The sequence below is a fragment of the Pseudorca crassidens genome, chromosome X, assembly GCF_039906515.1.
Source record: "Pseudorca crassidens isolate mPseCra1 chromosome X, mPseCra1.hap1, whole genome shotgun sequence".
Classification (NCBI taxonomy): domain Eukaryota; kingdom Metazoa; phylum Chordata; class Mammalia; order Artiodactyla; family Delphinidae; genus Pseudorca; species Pseudorca crassidens.
The window spans coordinates 117,272,471-117,299,717 of NC_090317.1; the positions used below are offsets into that span (position 1 = coordinate 117,272,471).

General features: G+C 44.6%; 1 protein-coding gene across 10 annotated transcripts in view; it reads left to right on the top strand.

Annotated features, from left to right (window-relative positions):
• Positions 1-27,247, top strand: part of SH3KBP1 (SH3 domain containing kinase binding protein 1) — a 344,093-nt gene that overhangs the window by 72,853 nt on the left and 243,993 nt on the right. The window contains exon 1 of one of the 10 annotated variants that reach the window (XM_067724408.1): positions 10,288-10,385. The exons of the other annotated variants lie outside the window; for them this stretch is intronic. Within the exon in view, the coding sequence (XP_067580509.1) occupies positions 10,323-10,385 (63 nt within the window). The 5' untranslated portion in view covers positions 10,288-10,322. Of the gene's footprint in view, positions 1-10,287; positions 10,386-27,247 lie in introns of those variants that run through there. 10 annotated transcript variants of the gene reach the window in all.

Sequence of the window (27,247 nt, forward strand, 5' to 3'; positions counted from 1 at the left end):
GGCCCTCGGGCTCAGTAGTTGTGGCTTGCGGGCTCTAGAGCACAGGCTCAGTAGTTGTCTCACACGAGCTTAGTTGCTCCGGGGCCTGTGGCATCTTCCCGGAGCAGGGCTCAAACCCGTGTCCCCTGCATTGGCAGGCAGATTCTTAACCACTGTGCCACGAGGGAAGCCCCATTAACAGGTATTTTAAGGTGACCATCAGTCTGGGGTGCTGCCAACTGTCAGCCTAACATCATCCCCAGCCCTCGAGCTGGAGGTGCAATTTAATTTCGAGCCTGTTGCAGTGCAGGGATGTAGCTGTTGTGTAAACAGCTCTGGTAACGACATAGCACAGTTGACAAGCGATGGTTCTCAGGCAGGGGAAAGTGTGTTATTTAGCTGTCTAACTGGTCACTCTGATTCCAGTTCTACCTGGGGTACGTCTAACAGAGCCACACATGGTAATTAAAGCTATAGATTGATCATTGGTGGAGTCATCCCATTTAAGGCTCATTACAGCCAAACTTAGGCCTGTCTTCATTCATTACAATAAAAGCCAAACGCATCCACCTTACTTAAAATGGTATTTCCTTTTTTTCCTTTTAATTGGCATGTGCAAGTGAATACTAAAGCATAAAATTAATTAAAAGTCAACCTCTTTGCTAACGCAACGTACCGTAGGGCCCTTCTTGGCCTGTGCCAGGCATTTGCCATTCCCAGACTGCGTGGTCACGCAGGCTCCTCTCAGCCCTGTAACCCACCATGGGGTCTGTTGTGATGGCAGAGATGGGTAGGTTATTCATGTCTACCCGCTTTTTCCCCAGAGTGGCTAGAATGGTCGTAAGTATAGAGAAGAAGTGTGTTAAATATTCATCTAGTTTAATTGAATTTAATGTACAATCCTTAAGATTAATCTGAAGTTTTGGAGTCATTAATGGTTCATTCTTTTTCATAGCGTATAATTTACTTGCTATTATCTAAGGTAGTGAATTATTTAAGTAAAAGGGAAAGTTCTTTGCATGAGATGGATCTTACCAAGCCATTGCTGCTTTCATTCATATGCGATTAACGGTTATATTAAATTAGGAATGCAGGTAAGGGGAGGTGTGGCAGTCCGAGGTTTGCGATGTTAGCTTCCCACGTGTTGCCTGATATACTGCAGCCTGGGATCCAGCACTTGCGGAATGACCTATGCTCCACAGGCACATGCATTAGTAACTTCAAATTCCCATGAATATGAATAATAATGGTTGGCTATCAGTTTAAAGGACAGTGAACCAATTAACATGTAATATTGTCATATACTTTGATTTATAAACATGCACAAATTGTTCTCTTTCAGGACATTAATTTTTCTATTTTAGTTTCTTCTTTTAGTTCTGTAACACTAAATTTTAATGGTATTGGGGTGATTTATGTATTTTCATGACAGTTTCTGAAGTGTTGCCAAAAATGATGGTTGTTTTTTAAAATTCAGGTGATTTCTATATATTGTTGAACAAGAACCAAATGTTGTATACATATCTCAGTCTATTTATACAATAGTGCTGTTTTCCACCGTGGCCACCCACACCTTGATCTTGAAATGTCCCTGAACTATTAAAATAATAGAAGGGCACGAGAATATAAACAACATCTACCTACCCACCACCTAGTTTTATCAAATGTTACCATTTTGTCATACTTACTTTTGATTCTTTAAAAACCAGTGAAGAGACTTCTGGTTTCAGCTCAGAGATGTAGAGAGCTGCAAAAACGTCCCTCCCACGCTTATAAGAAAAAATCTGGACAGACTAGATATTAATAGAGAACTGAGTTCGCAGAGCAGACGGCCATTTCAAAATCTGGAGAGAGAGGGGGGCACTTTCTGAGACAGAAGACTTTTGTTTACTAGAGACAGAAGCCACCAGACACCATAGCAGTAGGTAGAAAGATGAAGCTGAAGTTTTGACAGATTGCCGGAGGCTGAGTGTGGGCTAACCTGAGTGTGAAGCTCCTGGAGGCAGCACTGGGGTAGAAGGGGGTCCCACCCTTTTGCAGGCTTTCCCTCCAGGAGCCCCACCTGGCTCTCACAGGGGAGACTGAGGAAAATCCAGAGAAAACTCACGGTGTGGGCTGGGGGTACTGGCTCAGGAGCCACTGAGAAATCCACTCAGACCCTTGTCCCTTAAGGAACAAAAGGCTTATTCTGCAGGGGGAAGGACATGGTCTGAGGGCACTGGTGAAATGCCATTGCAGCTGGGGGAAGGAATTCCACTCAGCCCCAGCCCCCCACCTCACCTAAAAAAAAGTCTTAATCTGCATGGAGAAGGGCATCAAGGCTGTGGACTAAGAACGCTGGAGAGCACCCCCTGCAGCTGGGGAAAAGGGGTGGCGGAGCTCTGTCCCCGGAAGAGGGGCAGAAGCTGTTGTGAAGGGGAACCCTCACCTCCCAGACACAGGCCCCGGCCCCATGTGCGCTCCAAAGACTGAGGAGAACCTATTCTCCCCCCCCAGCATGCTAACAAGCCTTCAGGAGTAACAACAATGGATCACAGCAGGGAGAGCTGCTAGAGACAGGCTCTCTCTGGGGAGCAGTACAAAGGGAAACCCCAAAGCCAAGAGGGGGACCAAAAAAAGAAGATCACTAGAGGAATTTGAAGTTTCTGATGTCCATAGGAACAACCCACGTCAACATAGCCGAACTGTTGACTAGATTAACATAAATCCCCATACTAAGGGCTCATTGACCTCAGTAGTTACTGCTCTATACAAAATGTCTGGCTTTTAACCAAAAAATTACAAGCCATGCCAGAAGGCAAGAAAATGCAGTCTGAAGAGACAAAGCAATCATCGGAACCAGACGCAGATATGACACAGCTGTTGAAACTATCAAACACATATATTACCTAGCTCTGTACACTGAATGCCCTTCGTGTGCCAGGTGCCATTTTAGGAATGTGCTTCACAAGGTCTGTGCCCTTAGAGAGCGTACATTGTAACAGAGGAAAGAGAGCCTAACTGCAGACAAGCAAAAAAAAAAAAAAACCCAAACAAACTGTAAACCATGAAACATGCAACAAAGAAATACAGGAGGGGGAAAGGATAGAGTGACTGACCGGTGGAGTGTGAGCTGTTTCAGCCAGAGTCATCAGAGAAGGCCTCTTGGGGGAGGTGACATTGTAGTTCACACCTGAGTGATGAGGAGGTTCCTGTCATTACTCGGGCCATCTAAGTCGAGAACAGCCAGTGCAAAGGCCCTGAGGCATGAACAAGCTTGGCTCCCCTCAGCTTTAGAAGGTCACAGCGCTAGGGAGATATTGCTGATGAGAGCGACCCTTGCAGCTGAGTCACTGTCAAGGCTAAACCCAGGGAGGAAGTAGTGGGTGGGTTCCCTCCTGCTCTCATTCTTCTTCTCTTTTTTAAACACAGACAGTAATTACTCCTCTCCCCTACCCCGCCCCATTTTGAGGGACGGGGAGAGCCTATTTTACCTTTTTTATAACCACTTCAGGACCTGGCACAGAGTGAAAAGGAATGTGAATTTGCTGTTGTGAGTAGAGGCCTTATTATTTATCCAGTAACGGTGTATTACTTACTCCTCTCCTAATTGTAGGGAATGTGCATTAACTCAGCTAATCCTCACCCCAACCCCACCCCAGGTAGTGATTATTCCTGTATTACAGACAGAAAACTGAAGCCCACAGCAGTTACCTGACTTGATGGAGATTGCAGCTGTATTATAGGTCAGGCTTGGTATCTGAACACCAGTAGCCCGACTTCTCATGATTGCCTCGTAAGAACTAACTGGAAGGATGGGTGTTCTGAAAATGAGCCTCTGGTGGGGGGAAAAATAAAGGAACATTACTGTTTAATTCTTAGGGCAACTCAGTTTACGTTAAAGTGTTGGCTAGTGAAACTGCCCAGGGAAGTGGCTTTAATAAATACACTGAATGATCTATCATTTGTTCATTTGTTATGAGTGCTTAAAAACAGTTGAAAATGGGTAGCTTAAACAGTTTCAACATCCCAATTCCCTCTGCTCTCTTACTGCTACACATATTACTACGTAGTATTAATACTGTGAAGGCAATTGTCTGGCGTTTGCCTACCCAGAACGTTCTGGAAAGCAGCATCTGTGATCTCAATAAGTGTTATGTCATTGGTACCAGTCTGCTGTTTTGTAGAATGCATTTTTCACCTGCTCAAATGCTTTTCATAATTTTTTCTATAATAATGCTTATCCACTGAGAATAAATGTCATAATATAAATAAACCATATTAAGTACACGATTTGAGGGGGAGAACTTTACATATTCATTGATTTCTTCCTTTCTTTTCTTTTTTTTTTTTTTTTTTGCCATTAGAGGAAAGAAAAAAGAACTTTCCCGCAAGCACCTCTCTTGATACAACCAGAAGGTTGCTCGTGTTGGGTAATGAAACATTCGTTGAAGGAAATGCAATCTGGGTGGAGTGTTCTCTAACCAGTAGTAATAATTGAGCACCTCCTGTGTACATAGTTCTCTTATCTGTATCATTTATGGTACTACATACTGGGAGGGAAAAACAGCAAACTCCTATACAACATTTCTTTTTTTTTCTTTAACATCTTTATTGGAGTATAATTGCTTTACAATGGTGTGTTAGTTTCTGCTTTATAACAAAGTGAATCAGTTATACATACGTTCCCAAATCTCTTCCCTCTTGCGTCTCCCTCCCACCCTCCCTATCCCACCCCTCTAGGTGGTCACAAAGCACCGAGCTGATCTCCCTGTGCTATGCGGCTGCTTCCCACTAGCTATCTATTTTTACATTTAGTAGTGTATATATGTCCATGCCACTCTCGCTTCGTCCCGGCTTACCCTTCCCCCTCCCCATATCCTCAAGTCCCTTCTCTAGTAGGTCTGCTCTTATACAGCATTTCCCATGGACCAGAGAGTTTAAGTAACTTGCCCAGGGGAGAACAAATACTCAATGCCAGAGCTGAATTTGAACCTGTTGGTGGTTTAATTCGAGTCCATGCTCTCTCACTCCTGATTGTACTATGGTACAGGGGTACAGGATTGTCTGGGTGGCCTTGGCTACATTAAAACAACAACAACTGGACTTCCCTGGTGGCACAGTGGTTAAGAATCCGCCTGCCAATGCAGGGGACACGGGTTCAAGCCCTGGTCTGGGAAGATCCCATGAGCTGCGGAGCAACTAAGCCCGTGTGCCACAACTACTGAGCCTGCACTCTAGAGCCCGCGAGCCACAACTACTGAGCCCGCGTGCTACAACTACTGAAGCCCATGTGCCTCGAGCCCATGCTCTGAAACAAAGAGAAGCCACGGCATTAAGAAGCCCACGCACCGCAACGAAGAGTAGCCTCCGCTCGCCACAACTAGAGGAAGCCCGCGCGCAGCAGTGAAGACCTAACACAGCCAAAAATAAATAAATAAATTTTAAAACAACAACAACAACAATGCAGAGCTTAATTAGCATGAGGGGTACCGGGTACCATAATCTGTCAGGTTCTAAGAACCTGCTAGAAATCTTTGCTGAGCTGGGTGTTAGGCTACTGAGAGATTTTTTTTTTTAATATGCAGCTACATTCACTTGGAACCACGACTTCCTGTGAAGGCCTTATGATGTTATTTGAACAAGAGAAATAAGCTTATGAATTTTTAAAAAGTTTCTTGAAGTATATTGATTTTTAAGAATGGATGCAATTAATAGTTCTCATGAGTCCTAAGAATTATTCACCTTGGCGTGCTTTGGGTCCACGTAGAGCTCTTTAATATTCAAAGACTTTGCAGGTCCTGCTGCTGTGCCCATGTAGGAGTCGAATGTGGCTGGTAGCTTTAAACATGCGCAGTAATGTAAGTGTTGACGCTGCCAGCACAAATGGAAAAATGTATTGCTTTTATTGAAAAAACAGGCTGTGTCTAGTCTTTTGACTCCCTTTACATTTAATCTAATAGTTTCTGGGAGGGTGGGAGGGAGGGAGCGGGATTTGGCCCTTTTGTCGTTCATCAGTAAGATCCTGACAAACTGTGGGATGTGAATTCTGATGGTGATCTCCCACTGCTGCGTCTCTCACTTGTGAAGGGGAAACAAATAAAACACAGCCTAGGAGACTGTGAAGCCAGGTGATGGTATAGCCCGAGCTTCTCAAGCTCTATCCTGCCTTCCAGCTTTCCAGATTCGTCCTTTCCCATCTTGTTAAAATGCAGATTCGGATTCAGGGGGTCTAGGCTGGGTGAATGGGGGAAGGCCGAGATTGATGCTTCTTTTAGTAACAAGGGTGTAACTGACCCTTTTCACCCAGCCCTCTATTTTGGGGCTGTCTTGATCCCCTGAATCACCTGGGGGAGTTTGAACACCATGGATTCCCAGTCCACACACCAAACTGATTGGATTAGAGTCACAGGGGCTGAGGCTAGGCAGGTATTTAGGGAGAAAAAAAAAGCTACTGAAGTGATTTGGTAATAAATCTGTCACCTTTGTTTTTCTTTTGGTAGGGGAGAAGGGGGATAATGACAGCTTTGAAAACTTCACTGTTGGAATCAGATTGAGATGTTTAAAGACAAACTATCTGACATCCCAAGGGCTTCCTGTTTGATCTAAACTCCCTGAGAAAGCCCGCCCACCCCGGCCCGCCAAGGGAATTGACCAGTTCTTGATTGTGCCCAGGCTGGCTTAAATCAGGGAGCATAGAGAAAAAGGAGAGTACTTAACGGTTGGTTTGCTGACCTGCTCAGCATTAGATAATGTGTGTGAAGGTTCCCGGAGTGTGTCCAGGGAAGCTGGGACCCAAATATGGGAAAGAGGAGTCATGATTATGAGGTAGGAGTTGAAATCACCGTTGTGAATATTTGAAGTGTTGTTTCAGCTCTTTCCTCGCTCCTGTGTTGGAGTTTCATTTGTGGTGGTGTTCCGAGAGCGAGAGCCGGGACAAGCAGGAGGGCTGGGCCGTATCTTTGTTGTGATGGAGCGCCAACTCCATGGTGGGTTTCTGCAGGTTGTTCCTTTCACAGAGTGACTTTTTCTTTTTTTTGAACACTGAGACTCTCCAGGAACTGGCTTTTTAACATTTCTTAAATTTTGCTATTAATCTTTTCCCCTGAGATCTGCAGGAAGATCAGACACCAGGTGGAGACGATCTTGCCAACATTCCTGCATCTGTTGGGTCCCTTTTAAAATGTGTAGTCTTGCTTTAAAACCAAGTGTTTCCCATTCTTGTTGCGTTTGTGACTTTTGGTACCCCAGCTCCTTACCTTGTCTAAGGGTTAAAAATAAATAAGGACACCCCATAATCAGAAAAAATAGTCAGACATTCCTGCCCTTCCTTTGCTTGAAAGCTTGTACACAGTGAGAGAGATGCTGTGCACTGTCACCATTACCTTCTGCATCAGGGAGCGTTTGAGCCAAGAAGCAGAAGTGCTCAGCATGGTCGGAGACAGGGATTTCTTACAGGGTGGCTTGTACATGTTGTGGGCACCTGTGTCCCTTGCTGAGCCTGAAGTCGCTCTAGGAAAGTGGGTGTGGGCGGGAGCCAGGACATGCGGGACCTACCTCTGGCTCTCCCACCCCCAATGTCAATGACACAAGGGACCTATAGGAGAAGCTGGTGTCCTTCCCCAAAGAGAAAGCTCAGACCAGTTCAGTGGGTGTCCATCAAGTGTCTGTCATGTCTGGAGTGCTGTTCTAGGCCCTGGAGTCTAGCCTGGTGGGAGAGATAGACCCAGAAACATACTTTTTCAACCCATTGTGACAAGCAGTCAGTCTCCTCAGGGAACCCAAAGGGAGAGGACCTAAGAGCTGGGGTACGATAGGAAGGACTAGATCAGTGAAGAGGACAGCTAGAGCGAGCTAGGAAGCAGGTGCCGTGTGAGCAGAGGCAGAGGGGAAACAATTTGATGAGTTTCTGGAAGTGAGCCTCGCCTGCGAGTAAAATGGGAGCTGGGGAAAGTGAGGTCGGGAGGTGACAGGGACCTTGCGTCCCTTTGTAAGGAACTTGGATTCTACCAGGAAGCACTGAAGGAAGGATTTTAAGCAGGGGCGTGCTGCCATCAGGTGTGGATGGAGGAAAAGTCTCCTCAACCTGTGACTTCTCCTGAATGAGCATCTGCTCCCATGTAGTTTTTTTTTAAATAAATTTATTTATTCATTATATTTACTTTTGGCTGCGTTGGGTCTTCTTTGCTGCGCGCGGGCTTTCTCTAGTTGCGGCGAGCGGGGGCTACTCTTCGTTGTGGTGCGTGGGCTTCTGATTGCGGTGGCTTCTCTTGTTGCGGAGCACGGGCTCTAGGCGCGCGGGCTTCAGTAGTTGTGGCTCGTGGGCTCTAGAGCGCAGGCTCAGTAGTTGTGGCGCACGGGCTGAGTTGCTCCGCAGCATGTGGGATCTTCCCGGACCAGGGCTCGAACCCGTGTCCCCTGCGTTGGCAGGCGGATTCTTAACCACTGCGCCACCAGCGAAGTCCCCCCCTTTTTTTTTAAACAGCTCTATTGAGATCTAATTTATATACTGTAAAATTTACCCATTAGAAGTGTCCCATTCAGTGGTTTTTAGTATATTTACAGAGTTGTGTAACCATCACCACAATCTAATTTTTGAACTTGTCCATCACCCCCAAAGGAAACCTTGTGCCCATTTGCAGTCACTCCCATTTCCACGCCCAGCCCTAGGCAACCACTCATCTTTGTAATTTCTCCCTTTTCTTTAACATTAAGCGGAATGTTTTCTGTGAGTGTTTTATTAACTTTAGAGGAGTCTCTTTTGCCAAATTACAAACTCTTGCTCTTGGCTCCGCAGACCGTTCCTGTCAGCGGTGCTTTAGATCACATGTAACAGAAACCTCTCTGGGACTGGATTAAACATGGATATTTGTTATCTCAGTAATCGGGAGGCTACAGGTAGGGTGGACCCTGAGGGCAGTGTGATCAGCTGCTTAATGTGATATCATAGACCTGTGTTCTTGCTGTCTCTCCACCATGGTATCGGTCTGGCAGTAGTTTCACCCAAGGGCTGGTTTCTCTGGTTGTAGGATGGCATCCTTTGGCGGGGAAGCGGGGCCCTCTGCTTCCTTGTTCATAGCTGGTATGTAGGAGGAGGCCTTTCCTGCAGTCTGATTGGGTGAGCTGAGTTCCTGTTGCCCACCCTGAACCAATAATTGGTTTGCAATTAATTAGGCTGCCACTCCAGAGCTGGGAATGGGCTCTATGGGGGATAGGTGGGCACCTGTGACCAAGAGTGGACTCTGCTGGGTAGGCTTGTGAGTAATGGTACCTGAGCATTTTTGAAGCTGACCCTAGCCTTACGTCTCTGTGAAAAGTGTCATCAATTCAGATCTCACCAGTTCAGGAGTTCCTCACAGTCTGGTCAGGGAGTGCTCTGAAGTTTACCTTTGGATGATGTAATAGTGTGGGCAGTAGTGGGAATGGTGGTAACATTAACTTCTGTGGGATATTAATGATTTAAGTCTCTTTAGAAAAACCTGTTTGCTTTAGGATAGAAATATTTAAATGTCACTAGTAGTAAATAATAGAACATCATTCTTATCTAGTTATTAAGTTAGCCCGTTGGAATCTCTCCTGGAGGAAAAAAAATAAAATCCTGTCCTGAATATGTCAGTTTTCGAGTTACTATATGAACTTGGAATTAACAAAAATTGACTTTCTTTCAAGTGTAATTCACACTTCACTAAGCCAAATAGACATTCTGCCAGTTATCTGGACTTTATTAAACTTTGCTTTATATGTAGTAGAAAAATCAAGGTAGGCCTCTGCTTTGCACAGTCATTTATTTGATTATGAGCTGTATTTTCAAGTCTGTTTTGGAGTGAGGTTTGTCCTCATGTAAGTACTGAGCGTTTGCTGGTGCAGCTCTTAATGGTGAGAACGGATGTTGAAGAAAGCAAACACCATATGCCCTTTGTTTCCCGTGCATGTCCCCTCCTGGAGGCTGGGTGGAGTGTTTCAGCTGTCTCGAATAATCTCCATTTTGCTGTGACTGCAGACTTTGTGGTTCTCCAGCTCTCCTCTCTGATGTTAGTTACAACTTCTTCCTAATTAGGTGGCTCTTTTTCCTCTTTCTCCCCGGGGTCATAAAGGTTCCACACTCTCAAGTGCCAGAGACTGGATTCATTTTGAAAAAAAACGCATTTCACTCGATTTGTGAGAGAAATAAGCACAGAGAGAGAAAAAAAAAAAAACCCACCCAGTGTGAATATGTAGCGGGAGGGGCGGGTGGGCTGGGTACGGGACAGGATGCTTAGAATAATTCTGCTGCCAAGTGAATCACAGGGACTTGCAGTTCTCGGCGAGCACGGAACACACTCCTGCCCAGAGTTCAGACACAGTCAGCCCGCTCTCACCATTTCATGCTCCGCGGTATGGAGCTTTCGGCAGCCAAAGCCCCGAGTGCTGCCGATGCGTCTGAGATTGTAAGTAGGCCATACATCTGTTTCGATTGTTATTTTGTCTGCATCTTTTGTAGCCTGTTGCCCGACTGCTTCGTAGGCCGGGAGGGAGGCACGATAGGGAATTTGGTCCTGGCTCAGTCCTTCCGAGATGGTGAGCAACACCGTTTTCCATTTGGACCCAGGTGTTTCAGTTTTCTTGTTTGCGGAGGAAGGGAATTTCTTTCCCCAAGCCCTCCTCAGTGACAGAAGTGGCTTTTGGCTGAGCCCCTTTGGTAGCGGCACCTATAAAGATTTGGAACAGGTCTGTCATCTGGCGGGATGGCTCTTTCCTTCTCCTGACCGCTGTCAATGAGTTTTTTCCAGGGGACACGGCACACGAGACAACCCCAGTCAGCCAAGCCCACCCCCGAGTCCCCACGCCTGCAGATGGCCCTTTCACGGGTGAAGTGTCCCTGTCAAGGGTTGGGAGTAGGTAACATTTCTGCGGCAGCTGACAGAGTTGGGAGGCTGGGATGAAGCCAGGTGTGGAATCCAGCTTTCCTGTGGTGGGAAGGAATAAGGGGGCAGGAGAGGAGAATGACAGGGAGGCAGGACAGAAAGTTAGATCGGGGGCTTTTCATGTCACTGTCCTGTTGCTCGATGCCAGCCCAGGTGGCAGGCAAGGCTCAAATCCTCACTCAGCTAACTGTAGCCTGGGGCCACTAACAAATCTCTCCTGGTCTTACTTTTCTCACTTGAAAATTGTGATCACTGCACTTCATGGGATTGCTGTATTATTTGGAGTGATGAGCGTGAAAGCACCTGGCACTTGGTCAGCACTCCCTAAGTGATGTATTTTGCCCTCCTTTACCCCTTCTCCTTCCTCAGTGGGATATTAGACCATCAGTGCAAGCAGTGTGCTGGGCTCTGAAATGCCACCCATGTTGCTGTCCCCAGCTTGTTTGCGGGCAGCCTTTGTGGCCGTCGAGTTCCCTTGGTTGGTGTCATAGGTTTATCTTGAGGCCGGCCAGTTGGCCTGGTTGCCCTTTTATTCATGGGTACATGACTCCCCAGAACAAGGAGGTCTCGGGGAGAAGGTGTGAGTGTGTCGCACTCATGTCTCACAGATCTGTTTGCCTTAGAGATCATGGGGACTGGGGAGGCTGTGCTAAGAGCCCTAGATGGAGAGTGATCATTCAGAAGAGCCATTTCTGCTTCAGCTTTGAATTTCCAAGTTATCAATACCTATGTTCAGCCGACGCAAGGGAGAAGAAAAAGGAATGATAAACCTCGAAGAACACTGCTCAGCAATTTATCTGATTTCTGATTCAGAAGTAGGTGTAGAGCTACTTCGCCGTGACTTTACATCCAGTTGTTTCAGTCATCCTGTTCATGGATTCAGCCAACCTCCATGCACATGGGTCAATTCCTAATTGCCTTCCCACCATTAGGTGTGTTTGCTTGTTTAGGGGGATTTTCTAGAGCCTGTCTTGTTAATTAGTTTTACCGGGTGCTTTATATTTGCTGCCTGTGAGTTAATTGCTAATAATAGTGTTCCCTTGTCAGTTACAAGTTCTCCCACCCCTTTGCCCCCATTGAATTCCATGTATTTCATCTCATATTTAGGCTAAAACAGTTTGTCTCTAGCTGGCAAGACTCCTTAATAACTGTACTCATGAGCTGTAACACAATGGTAATTTTTACCCTTGATTTTGGAGACATTGTATCATCTGTACATTTTGTTTTGTGTGCAATGATTTAAGAGTGCCTTTTTTTCCTTAACCAACATCAAAGTCATGTATCACAATGTACCAACCTTCAGTAGCTCTCTGTTGCTCTTCATTGGAACCCACCTTCTTGCCCACCACCGGCTGTGCCTTGTATGATCTGGCACGTGCCTATCTTTGCAGCCTCATCGCGGTCACCCTCCCACTTGGCCACTTCCTCCTACCATACCACCGCCCTGGCCACCCTAGCACCTGCTGAGCCCCTTCCTGCTGCTGGGCCCAGGCACTTGAGGTGCTTTCTCCTGGGAGCACCCTTTCTTTGGCTCTTGCTTGGCTGGCTCTTGTTCTGCTTTCAAGTGTTACTCAGAGAAGCCCTCCTGAGCCATCTTATCTAAAGGGACTTCCTCCATCTTAAGTTTCCTTCTCCCTTCCCGTCACATCACCACATCTATTTCTTGCAGGGCGCTTACATCACAGCCTGTAAATCCCTTGTTGCCTCATTGATTTACTTGGCACTTGCTGTCTCCTTCACTGGAATTTCAGCCCTGGTGCGGGCAGAGGCCTTGTCTGTCTTATTCCACTGTATCCCCGGCGCCTAACTCAGTTCTAGACACATAGTAGATGCTCAGCAAATATTTGTTGAACGAATAGAGGCTTTGGATGACTGATACAGTGGATGCCTTTTAAGTAGTGTGCGACTGCAAGCTGATAAAGTTAGTTCCCTCTTTTCTGTGCCAGACCCTCCCCACCCCATGTGCCTCCGTCACTGCTCTGGCACTTTGGGAGCACTCCAGACCCCAGGGCCCCGTTTCCCTCTCCTGGCAAGCCCATGGCTGGTATCAGGAGTCACCCTCTAACTGTTTTAAGCATCACTTTTGTTCTCAAAATGAAAACCACCTGTCTTCAAAGTGATTTGCTTAAAACAAATGCGTATTTCTTTAACAAGGCCTTCCTCCCCTTCTGCCTTTCCCCACCTCCTGCCAAGAAGAATGGGAAAACACTCTTATCTTGGAAAGTGATTTTTCCCTCTGGTCACAACCCACAGCTGGATGATTTATCAGCCAGTGTGCTGGGCAATAACTTCCCCACCCTGGGTGATGATTTGTTCTCCTGAGAGGCTTGAAGGGGGTCCTGTGATGGGGGCTCGGGGTTGATACTGCCCATCTTTGTATATTTCCTTTAAACGTCCTTCCTACAGGTACGGAACCTAGCCCCGGGCACCATGTAAATGGCGGCAGGGGTGGGGATGGTGTCTAAGTGCTTTCTGGTGGACTGTTTGCCAGCTCATTGATTCCTTAACACCAACTCGGGGGAGTAAATAGTATTACCCCCATTTTAGAGGTGGTGAGATGGAGGCTCACAGAGGTTAGATAGGTCATAAGCAGCCAGAATCAGAACCCAGGTCTTTCTGGCTTCCAAATCCACGTATTATTTGTTGGTGTACTCAGTGTTCCTTAGGCTGTTTTTTTTTTTCCCTCGCTACGCGGCTTGCGGGATCTTAGTGACTCGGCCAGGAATTGAACCCGGGCCCTTGACGATGGAAGCGTGGAGTCCTAACCACTGGACCACCAAGGAATTCCCTCTTAGGCTTTTTTTTTTTAATATAAATTTATTAATTTATTTTTGGCTACATTGGGTCTTCGTTGCTGTGCCGTGGGCTTTTCTCTAGTTGCAGCGAGCTGGGGCTACTCTTCATTGCGGTACTTGGGCTGCTCGTTGTGGTGGCTTCTCTTGTTGCAGAGCACGGGCTCTAGGTGCGTGGGCTTCAGTAGTTGTGGCACGCGGGCTCAGCAGTTGTGGCTCGTGGGCTCTAGAGCGCAGGCTCAGTAGTTGTGGCACACGGGCTGAGTTGCTCCGCAGCACGTGGGATCTTCCTGGACCAGGGCTCGAACCCGTGTCTCCTGCATTGGCAGGCGGATTCTTTTTTTTTTAAGAAGATGACTTTTAAATGTATTTATTTATTTATTTTTTCTGTTTTGGTTCTTCGTTTCTGTGTGAGGGCTTTCTCCAGTTGCAGCGAGCGGGGGCCACTGTTCATCACGGTGCGCGGGCCTCTCACTGTCGCGGCCTCTCTTGTTATGGAGCACAGGCTCCAGACGCGCAGGCTCAGTAGTTGTGGCTCACGGGCCTAGCTGCTCCGCGGCATGTGGGATCTTCCCAGACCAGGGCTTGAACCCATGTCCCCTGCATTGGCAGGCAGACTCTCAACCATTGCGCCATCAGGGAAGCCCCGGCAGGCGGATTCTTAACTACTGCGCCACCAGGGAAGCCCCAAGCCTTTTTTTTGACTATGTCTTGCCGTTAAAAAACAACCTGGCAACTTAGCATACATGTACACATACAGTACACATGTGCATATATGTACACATACATGTAGCTGCAAAACACTTCCTGAAGCAGTAGTTGCCTTCACTGTGTGTGATGCACTCTTTCATTCTCTGTTCTTTTCAAAGAATGCTGGTCAGCATATAGCAGGATTCCCTTCTTTTTAAAGGCTGAATAATGTTTCATTGTATATATATGCCATGGTTTCTTTATCCATTCATCCGTCAATGGGTGGATGTTGTTTCCATACCTTGGTTGCCAGGGGCTGGGGGGGAGAGGGAAATGGGAAGTTGCCATTCAGTGGGTATAAAGTTCCATTTATGCAAGATGAATATGCTGTAAAGTTCTGCTGTGCAGCAGTACTGTGTTGTGCACTTAAGTTTTAAGAAGGTAGGCTCAAGTGAAGTGTTCTTACCCGCCCCCTCACACACACACAGAATGCTGGTGAGGACCTTATAAATTTTTTTTTTGGAACTCAGCTGTTTTTATTTCACTCCTTTTTAAAAAAATTTTTTTGGAGTATAGTTGCTTTACTGTGTTAGTTTACTGTGTTAGTTTCTACTATACAGCAAAGTGAATCAGCCATACATATACATATATCCCCTCATTTTTGGATTTCCTTCCCATTTAGGTCAACACAGAGCACTGAGTAGAGTTCCCTGTGCTATACAGTAGGTCCTCATTAATTATCTATTTTATACATAGAGTCAATAGTGTATAGATGTCAATCCCAATCTCCCAATTCATCCCACCCCCTCTTTCCCCCTTGGTTTCCATATGTTTGTTCTCTACATAATACAAGCCACAGGCCGGGAGAAAATATTTTCAAAAACACATTGATAAAGGACTCATGTCTAAAATATTAAAAAGAACACTTAAAACTTAGATATAAGAATACATATATCCCAATTAAAAATAAAATAGCTGAACAACACTTCACCTCTGCTTATGAGGTTACAGAGCAACCATAATTTTCATTCATTGCTTATGGGAGTGCAAAATGGTACAGCCACTTTGGAAGGCAGTTCGGCAGCTTCCCAAAAAGTTAACATACTCTTACAAAGCTAAATATATATGACTTAGCACTTCTGCCCCTAGATATTTCCCCAAATGATTTGAAAACTTATGTTGACACAAAAACATGTACATGAATGTATAGTAACTTGATTCATAATAGCCAGAAACTGGAAAAATCCAAGATGCCCCTCAGTAGGTGAATAGATGAACAAACTATATTACATTCATTGTAATATTATTTAGCTATAAAAAGAAATTAGCTACTGAGCTATGAAAAGGCCTGGATGTATGTTTCATACATATTGCTAAGTGGAAAACGCCAGTATGAAAAGGCACAATAATGTATGACCCCACATTATAGGAAATTCTGGAAAAGGCAAAACTATAGAGGCAGTAAAAAGATCAGTGGTTGCTAGGGGTTTAGGGAATAGAAGGAGAGTTGACTAGCTGAAACACAGGTAATTTTTAGGGTGGTCAAAATATTCTGTATAATACTTGGATGCTAGATACATGACATGCATTTGTGAAAGCCCAGAGAAGTTTGCAGAACAAAGAGTAAATATTAATGTATGCACATTTTAAAAATCATTTAAGTAGTTGGGTGATCCTAGGAAGGAATGCATACTGTGACAAGATAGTCTAGTTGTTTTATAATTGCATAAAACAATCTTAGTGAAGCGGATGGGGGATAAGGCGTGGCCCTAAATGACTTTGGAAATGAGTAGAATCTGTAAGAGTAAAGGCAAAAGAAATTGCACGTAAGTGCTGTACTTTAGTTGATGACGCTGTTTCCCCTGGGGGTACAGGTTAGAAATTCTGATACTGTTATACATGTGTACTGGAATTTAACAGTTAAGTAAATGAATGGCAGATGGGAGAGCCAAGTTTCTCACTGATTGGACGGGAGGTTATAGAAGTGAATAGGCTAGAATGATTCTTGTGGTTATGATTTATAGTTGAAGACATTAATTTGAACTCATGTTTAGCTGAAAATAGATTCAGATGATTTCTATATGAAATATTTATAGATATATGTATATATACAGGTTAGTACACACATGTACTAACATGCTTCATGTTCTAGCAGCTGACAGGACCTAGAAGAAGTGAATATCCAGTAGCAAAAAACACACCTAGCAGTCAGATTTAGGTTTCTAAAAGCATTCTCTAGCAAAGTAACCAAGGTTCCTTGGAAAAATGATTCCAGGGCTGAAGCAGGAAATATACAGGATGAGACAGAGCATCTTGTAGTGCCAGAAAGTGATTTTTAAAAAATCTACATTGATGGAGGTATGTCAAAGGGACAAATTAGCCACCTGAAGAGGTCCCAGTGGCCAAATCTGAAATACTTTGAATAACAAAATAAATTAGTATTGGATTAAAGCCTAAAGTATAAAGTAAATTTCCATGAGTCCATATTGATGTAAAGAAGATTGAATAAGTAAATAAATGGGGCACATAAACAAATACCCCTTGCCAAAGAATTCCAAATAATTTAAGTAGATACTTTGACCTCAAGGAGAGAGAGCCTAAATCCCCATTCCTTAAGTCTAGGTTATGCATAATGACTTCCTTTTAAATTATGGAAGAAAGGAGACAAGAATAACTTCATAGTGGAGAAACCTGACAACCACTATCTCAGTCAGGTGATGGAAGTCAATATCAATGCCACGTTGATAATATGTACCCTTGACATGATGTGTTGACTGTGGCACTTTACCTCTGCAGTCTTCTGCGCAAAATACATAACTCAATCTAACCACTGGGAAAACATCAGACAAATCCCAAAAGAGGAAGTGATACAAAATATATAACCATTACCCCTTAAAACTTTCAGGGTCATCAAAAACAAGGAAGGTCTGAAAAACGATCACAGAGAGAAGTATCCTAAAGAGATATGACACTAAATATAACATGGACCTTCTAAACTGATTGCATGACCCACTAATTGATGGCAACCGGAACTCTTTTGGAAACAGCTTGACAAACACTAGTGTAGGTGAGATGTAATATATGCTTACTTTACATAGAGCTTTACATGATGTAAGCTACTTTCTAAAATGTCTGTGGAAGTATAACATACATATATAAAATGCACATGAGAGTAAGCTTGTTGAAGTTTTGCAAACTGAACATATCTGTGTAACCATCAAATCAAAACACACACCGCTAATTAAGCTTCTTTGAATCAAGACAGGCAGGCATGGAGTACAACAGAAACAGATATGCCCACGATTTGTTCTGAATTATGCACATCTAGCTTACTTGATAGAATTTCTCTTTTTAGATCGATATTTTGTGTTTCCAGTGATGGGGCCTGACTGGTACTTTAGATCTAACAACCAGCCAAGGAATGGAACAAGGCTTCCGTAAGGGCTGTCAGAAATGGGCAGAAAAGGAGGCTGGCTGAGCATGGGCCTGGCAAAATATGAACAACGAGGAGGAGGGGGAAAGGGCCAGGCCCCGAGGTTGGATATGGAAACATTCAAGTGTGAGGATTTATGGTGATAGTAATTGAGACCAATTTTACTGAAATTTGGGGGAGGGGTGTGAATGGGAAGGAGGGAAGGGAACTTGTGATTAGAGTCCCAGGCCCCTAGAAGCCAATGAACTTTTGTGTGAAATAAGGAACTTCTACCTCTCATGGTGGGTATTGACTTTTTTTTTTTTTTTTTTTTTTTGCGGTACGCGGGCCTCTCACTGCTGTGGCCTCTCCCGTTGCGGAGCACTGGCTCCGGACGCGCAGGCTCAGTGGCCATGGCTCACGGGCCTAGCCGCTCCACAGCATGTGGGATCTTCCCGGACAGGGGCACGAACCCGTGTCCCCTGCATCGGCGGGCGGACTCTCAACCACTGCACCACCAGGGAAGCCCCGGTATTGACTTTTAGAGAAAATTGTTTTAGCACACTGAAGCAAACTGCTTATTTCTTGGCGAAAGACATAAATGCATCTCAATACAAATGCAAGCTAGAGTAACTCAGCTTTCGTAATATGTGTGTCTGCAAGGCTGTCTAGGTGGACAAATTGTCCATAGTTCGTTGTAATGGGATGTCCGCAGAAATGAAAGAGAGCATTTACTGGGGTTTTAAACATTACATGCTGTTACAAAATTTGGGTAATCAACGCCCTTGGTGAAATGCAGTGATAGCAAATTTTGTCAAACTACAGCAGCTTCCTTGAATCAGGGACTTTGGGATAATAATAAAATCCTTTAGTCATTGTGGACTAGATAAGCTCTTGACCTGTGGTGCTCACTGTGGGTTGGTGCTTAATTCTGCATGTGTTGTGACTGTGCTTGTGCAAAAAAAGTCCTGGGACTGTAACACACACACACTGTGGCCCAAGAGGAGGCACCCCGCTGGGGATAGGGAGCGGCTGTATTGGGACTTCCCTGGTGGAGCAGTGGTTAAGAACCTGTCTGCCAATGCAGGGGACACGGGATCGAGCCCTGGTCCAGGAAGATCCCACATGCCGCGGAGCAGCTAAGCCTGTGCACCACAACTACTGAGCCTGCGCTCTAGAGCCTGCAAGCCACAACTACTGAAGCCCGCGTGCCTAGAGCCTGTGCTCTGCAACAAGAGAAGGCACCACAATGAGAAGTCCGCGCACCACAATGAAGAGTAGCCCCCGCTCGCCGCAACTAGAGAAAGCCCGCGCACAGCAACGGACACCCAATGCAGCCAAAAATAAATAAATATATTAAAAAAAACAACAACAAAAGAATGAGTTACTGTTCTTTTCTTGGAGCTGAGCGTCATGCCAGGGCAGTAAGTACTTGCTGGATGAATGGAGGGAGAAAGAAAAAAAAAATCATAGCTAGCATTTACTAGTGTGTACTATGTGCTTTGCCTCTTTGATCTGATCTAGTCATCAGAACAAGCCTTTGACGTAGGCACTGTGAATATCCTTACCTTTAGAGTGAGCTTATGTCCCTGTTTGCCAGGGGACTGTCCTGGTGTTTGCCTATTGTCCTAGCATTGACATCGATAACCTCCTTTTCATTCCAAAATGTCCTGGTTCAGATGATAAATTCTTTTTAAAAAAATTTATTTTATTTATATACATTATTTATTTTTGGCTGCATTGGGTCTTCGTTGCTGCATGCGGGCTTTCTCTAGTTGAGGCGAGCAGGGGCTACTCTTTGTTGCGGTGCGCGGGATTCTCATTGCGGTGGCTTCTCTCGTTGCGGAGCACGGGCTCTAGGTGCGCGGGCTTCAGTAGTTGTGGCTCGCGGGCTCAGTAGTTGTGGCTCGCGGGCTCTAGAGCGCAGGCTCAGTAGTTGTGGCGCACGGGCTTAGTTGCTCCGCGGCATGTGGGATCTTCCCGGACCAGGGCTTGAACCTGTGTCCCCTGCATTGGCAGGTGGATTCTTAACTACTGTGCCACCGGGGAAGTCCCGATAAATTCTTTCACTCTGAAACTTCAGGTCTTGTCATTTGACCACTAAGTTCTACTGCTTCACAATTTAGGTCAAGGAACATGTAGTATTAAAACAGCGTTCTTGATGTTTTCCAGTCCCCGTCTTTAGTGAAAATCACTGCCGTGATGTGTGACTAAGGGCAGTAGGAATGTGCTAGGCGAAGACCCATTGAAATCCTCTGTGTGAGCTCATTGCTGAATCTAGAAGATGAGTAGCCTGGAGTGATAATACTGTTCACAAATGCCTGGTGCTTTATTATTTACAAAACCCTTTCTCCTACTGTACTGCGTTGAAACTTCTTGGCCCTGTGGTGTGGGTGGTGGTATTTCCATTTTCGGAAGGAGGATGCAAGGTCAGCAGGCCGACGTGGTCACCTGCCTGAGGTTTTACAGCCAGAAAAGGAGCTGATCCCAGATTCGACGCAGATATTCTGCCTCCATCAGCATTTTCTACCCTGCCAGACATGCCTTATGCAGCTATTCGACGGTGCTGTGGGGTTTTTTTAATTTTATTTTTTTTAAATTGAAGTTTAGTTGATTTACAATGGTGTGCCAATCTCTGCTGTACAGCAAAGTGACTCATTTATACACATATAGACATTCTTCTTTTCATATTCTTTTCCATTATGGTTTATCACAGGATATTGAGTATAGTTCCCTGTGCTGTACAGTAGGACCTAGTTGTTTATCCATCCTACATATACTAGTTTACACCTCGAGGGTGCTGCTTATGGAGCATTAGGACGTCACCTGGAGATTCATTAACCCCAACACAGGATTCCACAACCTCGACACTGTTGACATTTTCGGCTATTTAAGCCTATTGTGGGGCTGTCCCATGCACTGTAGGATGTTTAGCAGCATCTCTGACCTCTACCCACTAGATGCCAATACACACACCTCCTTTCCTCCCCCAGTTGTGACAGTGAAAAACGTCTTCAGGCAGTGTCAAATGTCCCCTGCAACACAATTGCCCCTGGTTACACCTGTCATTTCCCTCTCTCTCTAGTTTCTAAAGCATCAGAAAAACTATTGAAAGCCCCACAAAGGGGCAGAAAAGAGGACAAGCAACACATTTCACGTGAAATTCGCTTCCACAAAAGAACATTGGGTTCTTATCCCAGGGAAGGATAAGATAGCCACCATTTTTTAAAGTCAAAAATCACACAATTAAAAATGTTTTGTAATAGAAAAGTTAGAATAGAGATCAGCTGAAATATGCACATACAAAATCTCCTGTGATCCAACTGCCCAGAGATAACTATTGATACAATTCACATTATGCTTTCGCTCCTTCTAACCTTTTTGAACACAAGTGTATAAATATGTGTATCATTTTTCAAATAGGGCTGTGCCACAAATGCTGTTATAATCACTGCAGATATATTTCTATGTCTATGATATAGAGCTGCAGAGCGTTTCATTGTATGGCTACAGTATAATTTATTCACTCAGCCTCCTGTTGTGTACATTTGTTTTGTATCTACTTTTGCTTTTGCTTTTACATGCAGAGCTCTGTTGAGGATTCATGGTGTGCATCTAAGCCTTTCACAGCTTTTTTTTCCTTATAGAAATAAGGAAATTTTAGCATCTAATGAACAAGTATCCAGGTCATAATGTGCTGGATTGTATTTTGATTATATTACGTACTTTTGCCCCTTAAAATTATGGAAAGGGCATTGATAAAATTTTGTTTATGCACTCAGCTTGCAGAATGGAGTGTGGAAAGTTCTTTGGTTTTCTGATTAAATGATGATTAATGAGAAACCATTTAGGTTTCAGGCCTTGCTCATGAAAACCACTCTTAACTCAGGCTACTTCCTGAGTAGGAATTACAGCCCATTGACAATCAGTGAGTCTTCCTTTAATACTGTTCACTTCTGAGAGTAATTTAGGGCTATGTTCTCATGAATTCTCATTGCTCAAGTATTTTTCTTATACGTGTTTAAAATGGAAAAAAAAAACCTCGTGGTAAAAACATTGAAGCAGTACAGAAGAGCTTAAATATTCCCTACTTTACTCCCCTCTTGTTTTTTTAATTCCCTAGATATTTTTAATGCAACTACAAACAATAAAAACATACAAAAAATTTTTTTAAACCCCACAAACTAGACAGTATGCAAGGTCTGATCCGAATGGCTTTTTTCAGTTAAAGTTTCCTTCTATGTCTGCACCTTATTCTGTGCAGTTGGTGCCCTATTTGGGGTTCTTTCAGGCCTTTCTTTTTCATCAGCAACAAAGCACCCTATTTATGTGAGTGCACCTGAAGGATAAATGTCTAGCAGTGGAGTTGTTGGGTTAAGAGTCTGTCCTTAGAATTTTCATAGATACTGCTAATTGCCCTTCTACCAATCGTATATATATATATATATATATACACACACACACACACACACATATATATATATATATACACACACACACATACATACATACATACATACATACATACATATATATCCTGGCTTGCTTCCAGCAGGCATTTTTTTTTTCTGCCTGGCATAAACTATGGATTAATAAACCCTGTGGTTGAACCTCATCTATGGGAAGGGCCATAATTGGTTAGGAGGAGCCCACAGTCTCCCTAGTGACCATTCTAGGGATTGACTCCTGGCCTTGGGGGAACCAAGGGGGAGATTTATTTACTGACTTTCTCCTGGAATTGGTCTGGAACTGGCTTTTACTTTTGTCAACCGTGGAGTAAGAAGTACATGTGTAAAGCTGGGAGACGATACCCAGGTAGGTGACTTTCTGGTGATGTTTGACGGAGTGTCTCAATTAGAATTGAGGTGGTTAGAAATGGACCTTTGTTACTAAAGAGGTTGCAATATTTACTTCTCAGTGAGTCTCTGAAATAGAAGAGCATGTCATTTAGCATTTGGTACAATGTACTAAATGTAACATGTCAATATAATAAACGTAACTCTAATGTGATACAGTCATTTCATAGCCATTTTCACTCCCCTTACGTTTTCTGTAAAGTCTTTTCTGATGTTTCTCCCTTTTCCGTCTTTGTCTACTCCATATTGATAATTTTTTGTACTGTCCTTTTTTTGTGTGGTACGCGGGCCTCTCACTGCTGTGGCCTCTCCCGTTGCGGAGCACAGGCTCCGGACGCGCAGGCTCAGTGGCCATGGCTCATGGGCCCAGCCGCTCCGCGGCATGTGGGATCTTCCCAGACCGAGGCACAAACCCGTGTCCCCTGCATCGGCAGGCGGACTCTCAACCACTGCGCCACCAGGGAAGCCCTGTACTGTCCTTTTAAAAAACTGATAATTACGGTCAGTGCTGCATTTTGGACCTTTTGTTGTTTTATTATCTTATTTGTGACCAGCTTTGTCTCCCTAATCAAATGTTCATCACCCTTTGGTTTCTAGTCCTCATCGCCCTAGCACAGTGTTTGGCATATACGTATTTGGGTTGGGTGCTCACTTCAGAATCCTCATTTTATGGGGTCTCTGGTAAAAGAGGACCATCCCTGGACGGCCCCCCTTTGGGCCCCAGGACGGTGATCATTAAGGTCTCTGTTGCCTCACTCTTAAGGGCCTTGCTTTCCTGCCCAAGGGAGGGCACAGCAAGGTGCCATATTTTATTGGTTTTGTATTTGAAGCCACGGAGGTTGGCCAGTGTTTGAAGGTGGTTCCATGACCCCTGGCGGGCGCAGCAGCTGCCACAGCCCTGGATAACAGTGAGGGGCCTGTATTTTCTGAGAAGTCGGGGGGCTTTCTGATGGGCACTTCAAATGTTCACTCACTGCAGTCTTGGCCAGAATTTTTTGAGTCAGCCTGGGGTGAGCCACCCCGAGGCTGAGATACAGAGAGGAAAGCAGGGCTGAGGAAACTGACTTTTCCTGTCAGTGAGCCTGAAATTGGGGCAACTCTTGATATGCACGCCGTTGTCCAGTGCTGTAGCTAATGCTAGGAGATGACCTAGGAACTCGGGGCAGGGGCCCCTGCCCTGAAGGCGGAAGCTGACGGCTTTTTAGGTTTGGCCTCCAGCGGGGCTCCTTGGGCTCTCCTCTGCCTTCTCCTCATCCCTCCAGGGCTTACACCCGGGGCCCTGCTGACACTGTTCTCCGGGGAGCTTCCAGAGGCATGGCCTACACCTCAGCAGGGAGTCTTAAAAAAGAAACAAGCCAGAGAACTTTATTTTTCTTATTGTTCAAGTAATAGATTTTCTTTTATAGCAAATAAAGAGAACCTTTTAGAGGCAGACAGTGTGATCCAAGGAAAATGGCCTTTGGAGCCAAATGGTTCTGGGATGGAATGTGGGCTCTGTGACTTTTTCCTTAAGGAGCTGTTATGAGCTGAATTGTACACCCCCCCAAATTCATATGAGGCTAGTCTAACTGGTGTCCTTGTAAGAGAAGGGGCCTAGGATACGGAGAGACACCAGGGATGCGTACACCAAGCAAAGACCATGTGAGGACGCAGTGAGACGGTGGCAGCCTGCAAGCCAAGGAGAGAGGCCTCTGATGAAACCAAACCTGCTGACACCTTGATTTTGGACTTCTAGTCTCCAGAACTGTGAGAAATCAATTCTGTTGTTTAAGCCCCCCAGTCTGTGGTATTTTTTATGACAGCCCTGGCAAATTAATATAGGTGCTTTTAGCAAGTCAGCTCCTCCAATTTTGCTTCCCCCATCACTAAAGAGAAGACCACAACACCTGCCTTTCAGAGTCTATGTGAGGGACAGACATAATCCTGGCTTAGAGCAGGTACTCATAAATGGTGCCGGTGATTTAATAGTATAATGATAGAAACCACCACCCTGTCCCCCACCTGGGTTTTCTGGCTTCAGCCTGATTTGAGGGGTTTTTTCCTTTCTTTCTTTCTTTTTTTTTTTTACTTTCCTTTTAAGTGCTTTTCAAACAGGGTTGCAAAGAACTCCTGGGATCAGAGGAAGTGGGTACTTCATGGGTTTATAACACGCAATGAAATATTTTCTTCTGATTAATCCTTTTCATCCTTTTAATCTCCTAACATACTGGTGTTCCAGGTACAATTTTATTTAGGACAAGGATTCTGCTGCTAAAATTAATTGAAAGCACCTTTGGGTGTGGTATAAATATTTCCTGTACCTAATATCCACTGTATTAGTTTGCTAAGGCTGCCGTCACAAAGTACCACCAACTAGGGGTACTTAAACAACAGAAATGTATTGTCTCACAGTTCTGGAGCCTGGAAGTCCAAGATTGTGGAGTGGGCAGGGTTGATTTCTTCTGAAGTTCTGAGGGAGACTCTGTTCCAGGCCTCTCTCCTAGCTTCTGAAGTTCTGAGGGAGACTCTGTTCCAGGCCTCTCTCCTAGCTTCTGAAGTTCTGAGGGAGACTCTGTTCCAGGCCTCTCTCCTAGCTCCTGGGGGGTTTGCTGGTGAGCTTTGATGTTCCTTGGCTTGTAGATGCGTCACCTTGATCTCTGCCCTCATCCTCGCACGGCGTTCTCTCTGCGTGCGCATCTCCATTTCCAAATTTCTCCTTTTTGTAAAGATGTCAGTCATGTGGATCAAGGCCCACTCAGATGACCTCATCTTAACTTGATTGTCTGCAAAGACCCTATTTCCACATAAGGTCACATTCACAGGTATTGGAGAGTAGGACCTTAAACGTCTTCTGGAGGATACAATTCAAGCCATAACAGCAATGATACTGGAACCCAATTTGCCATCTGTGTCCCTCTGCCTGCAGCTGGCAGCTTCCCAGGAGAAGTGTCCTCGCCTGGTCTACAGCTTCCATTCGTCTTGCAGGTTTTAGCTCAGAAGTCACCTCCTCAAAGAGCTCTTCTGCAGCTACTCTCAGTATAGATTGATTGAATGAATGAAATAGATTGTGGAGTAAAATTGAAATGTGACTGAGAATCATGCCGATATTTTGCCCTAAAAGTGTGAGGGAGCTTCTCTCTACCCCCCATAAATGTTACTTGTAGCTTTCTTGTATATCTTGGCTGTGTCACCACTACAGATGCTATTTAAGTATCATTTTGTGCCTGTGAATTGAGATGTCGGGCACCTCCCGAATGTCATGATGTTTCCTGTTCTGTGTGCAGAGCATGCCAGGAGGACTCAATCTGTTGGATTTTAATTTTTTTTTGCAGTGAATTACAACTTAATTATGATTTTACAGTAATTCACAGAGCAAAACTGGCTAGAACCCTTCTCTGAAAGACCTCTCAGGTCTAGAAAACCTACAAATTACGAGTAAGGGAAGCATTTACTGATTCCAGTGAATCGGTTTGTGTTTATTGAGTATGCTCTATTTGCTAAAACCTTGCTAGGTGCTGTGCAGACAGTAGGTAGTATAGATAATAGTTATGGCCTCCAGCGCCACACAATTCATTTGCATCAAACATTCAAAAAATAAACAACAATCCACGCAAAGTTGAACGAGGATGTGTAGTGTAGAAATTAAGAAGGAAAGAGTGCTCACCGTGGGCCAGAGGGTCAGGAAAGGCCTTGTGGACAAGCTTAGCTTAAGCTTAGGCTACATCTGGAACAGGTAAAGATCCGAGGAGAAGAGGAAAATTACTAGTCCAGAATAATAGTAACGCACCGTGGAGGTATATAATAGTCCCAGTGTATATTGAGCGACCTTGTTCTAATAAGATTAATTTTGTTCATAGCATAGGTATGATCTGGTTTATAATAGGAAAATATTGGGAACAACTAAGCTTCCCATCAACTTGGGAAGAATAAATTACAGTACATCTCCATACTATATGGGATACTCCACAGCCAGAAAAAAGAATGAGAACACTTTTTACTGACATGGAAAGACCTCCCAAATATATTGTTAAGTGAGAAAAGCAAGGTTCGGGAGAGCATGAATCATACACTAACCTATGACATTTGCTTAAAGAAACTGGAAGATATGCAAGAAACTAATTACAATTAGGAGCAGTAGTGGTAACTGGGGTAGTGGGAGCTAGATTGTGTGTGTCTGTGCGTGTGTGTGTGTATGTGTGTGTGTGTTTTATTTTGGAGATTTGAATGATATAAGTGTATCCTATTCAAAAGGGTAAAAAGAAAGCTACGCATGCTGGCAGCAGTGTTAGCTCACACTGTTGCTACTCTGAAATTGATTGCAATGTCTCGGGGGCTTTGCCTTGCTGGGACAGAATGAATGAAGATTACCAGCTACACTAGACATCTAAGGGATAAGCTCTTGCATTTGCTCAGACAAGGAAATTCTCTTAACCAGGTTTTCACTTTTATGGGTTATCACTAGAAATGTTTCACATGTGCACTAGAGTAGAGGGAATAGTATAATGACCCTCTTTGTGCCCATCGTCCAGTTCCAGCAATTACCAGTGGCTGGCCAATCTCATTTCATTGGTTCTCCCTCCTCCTTACTCTCCCCCTCCACCCCGACCTTGATTCTTTTGAAGGCAGCACCTTTCTCATTGTTTTATTTAGAATTAT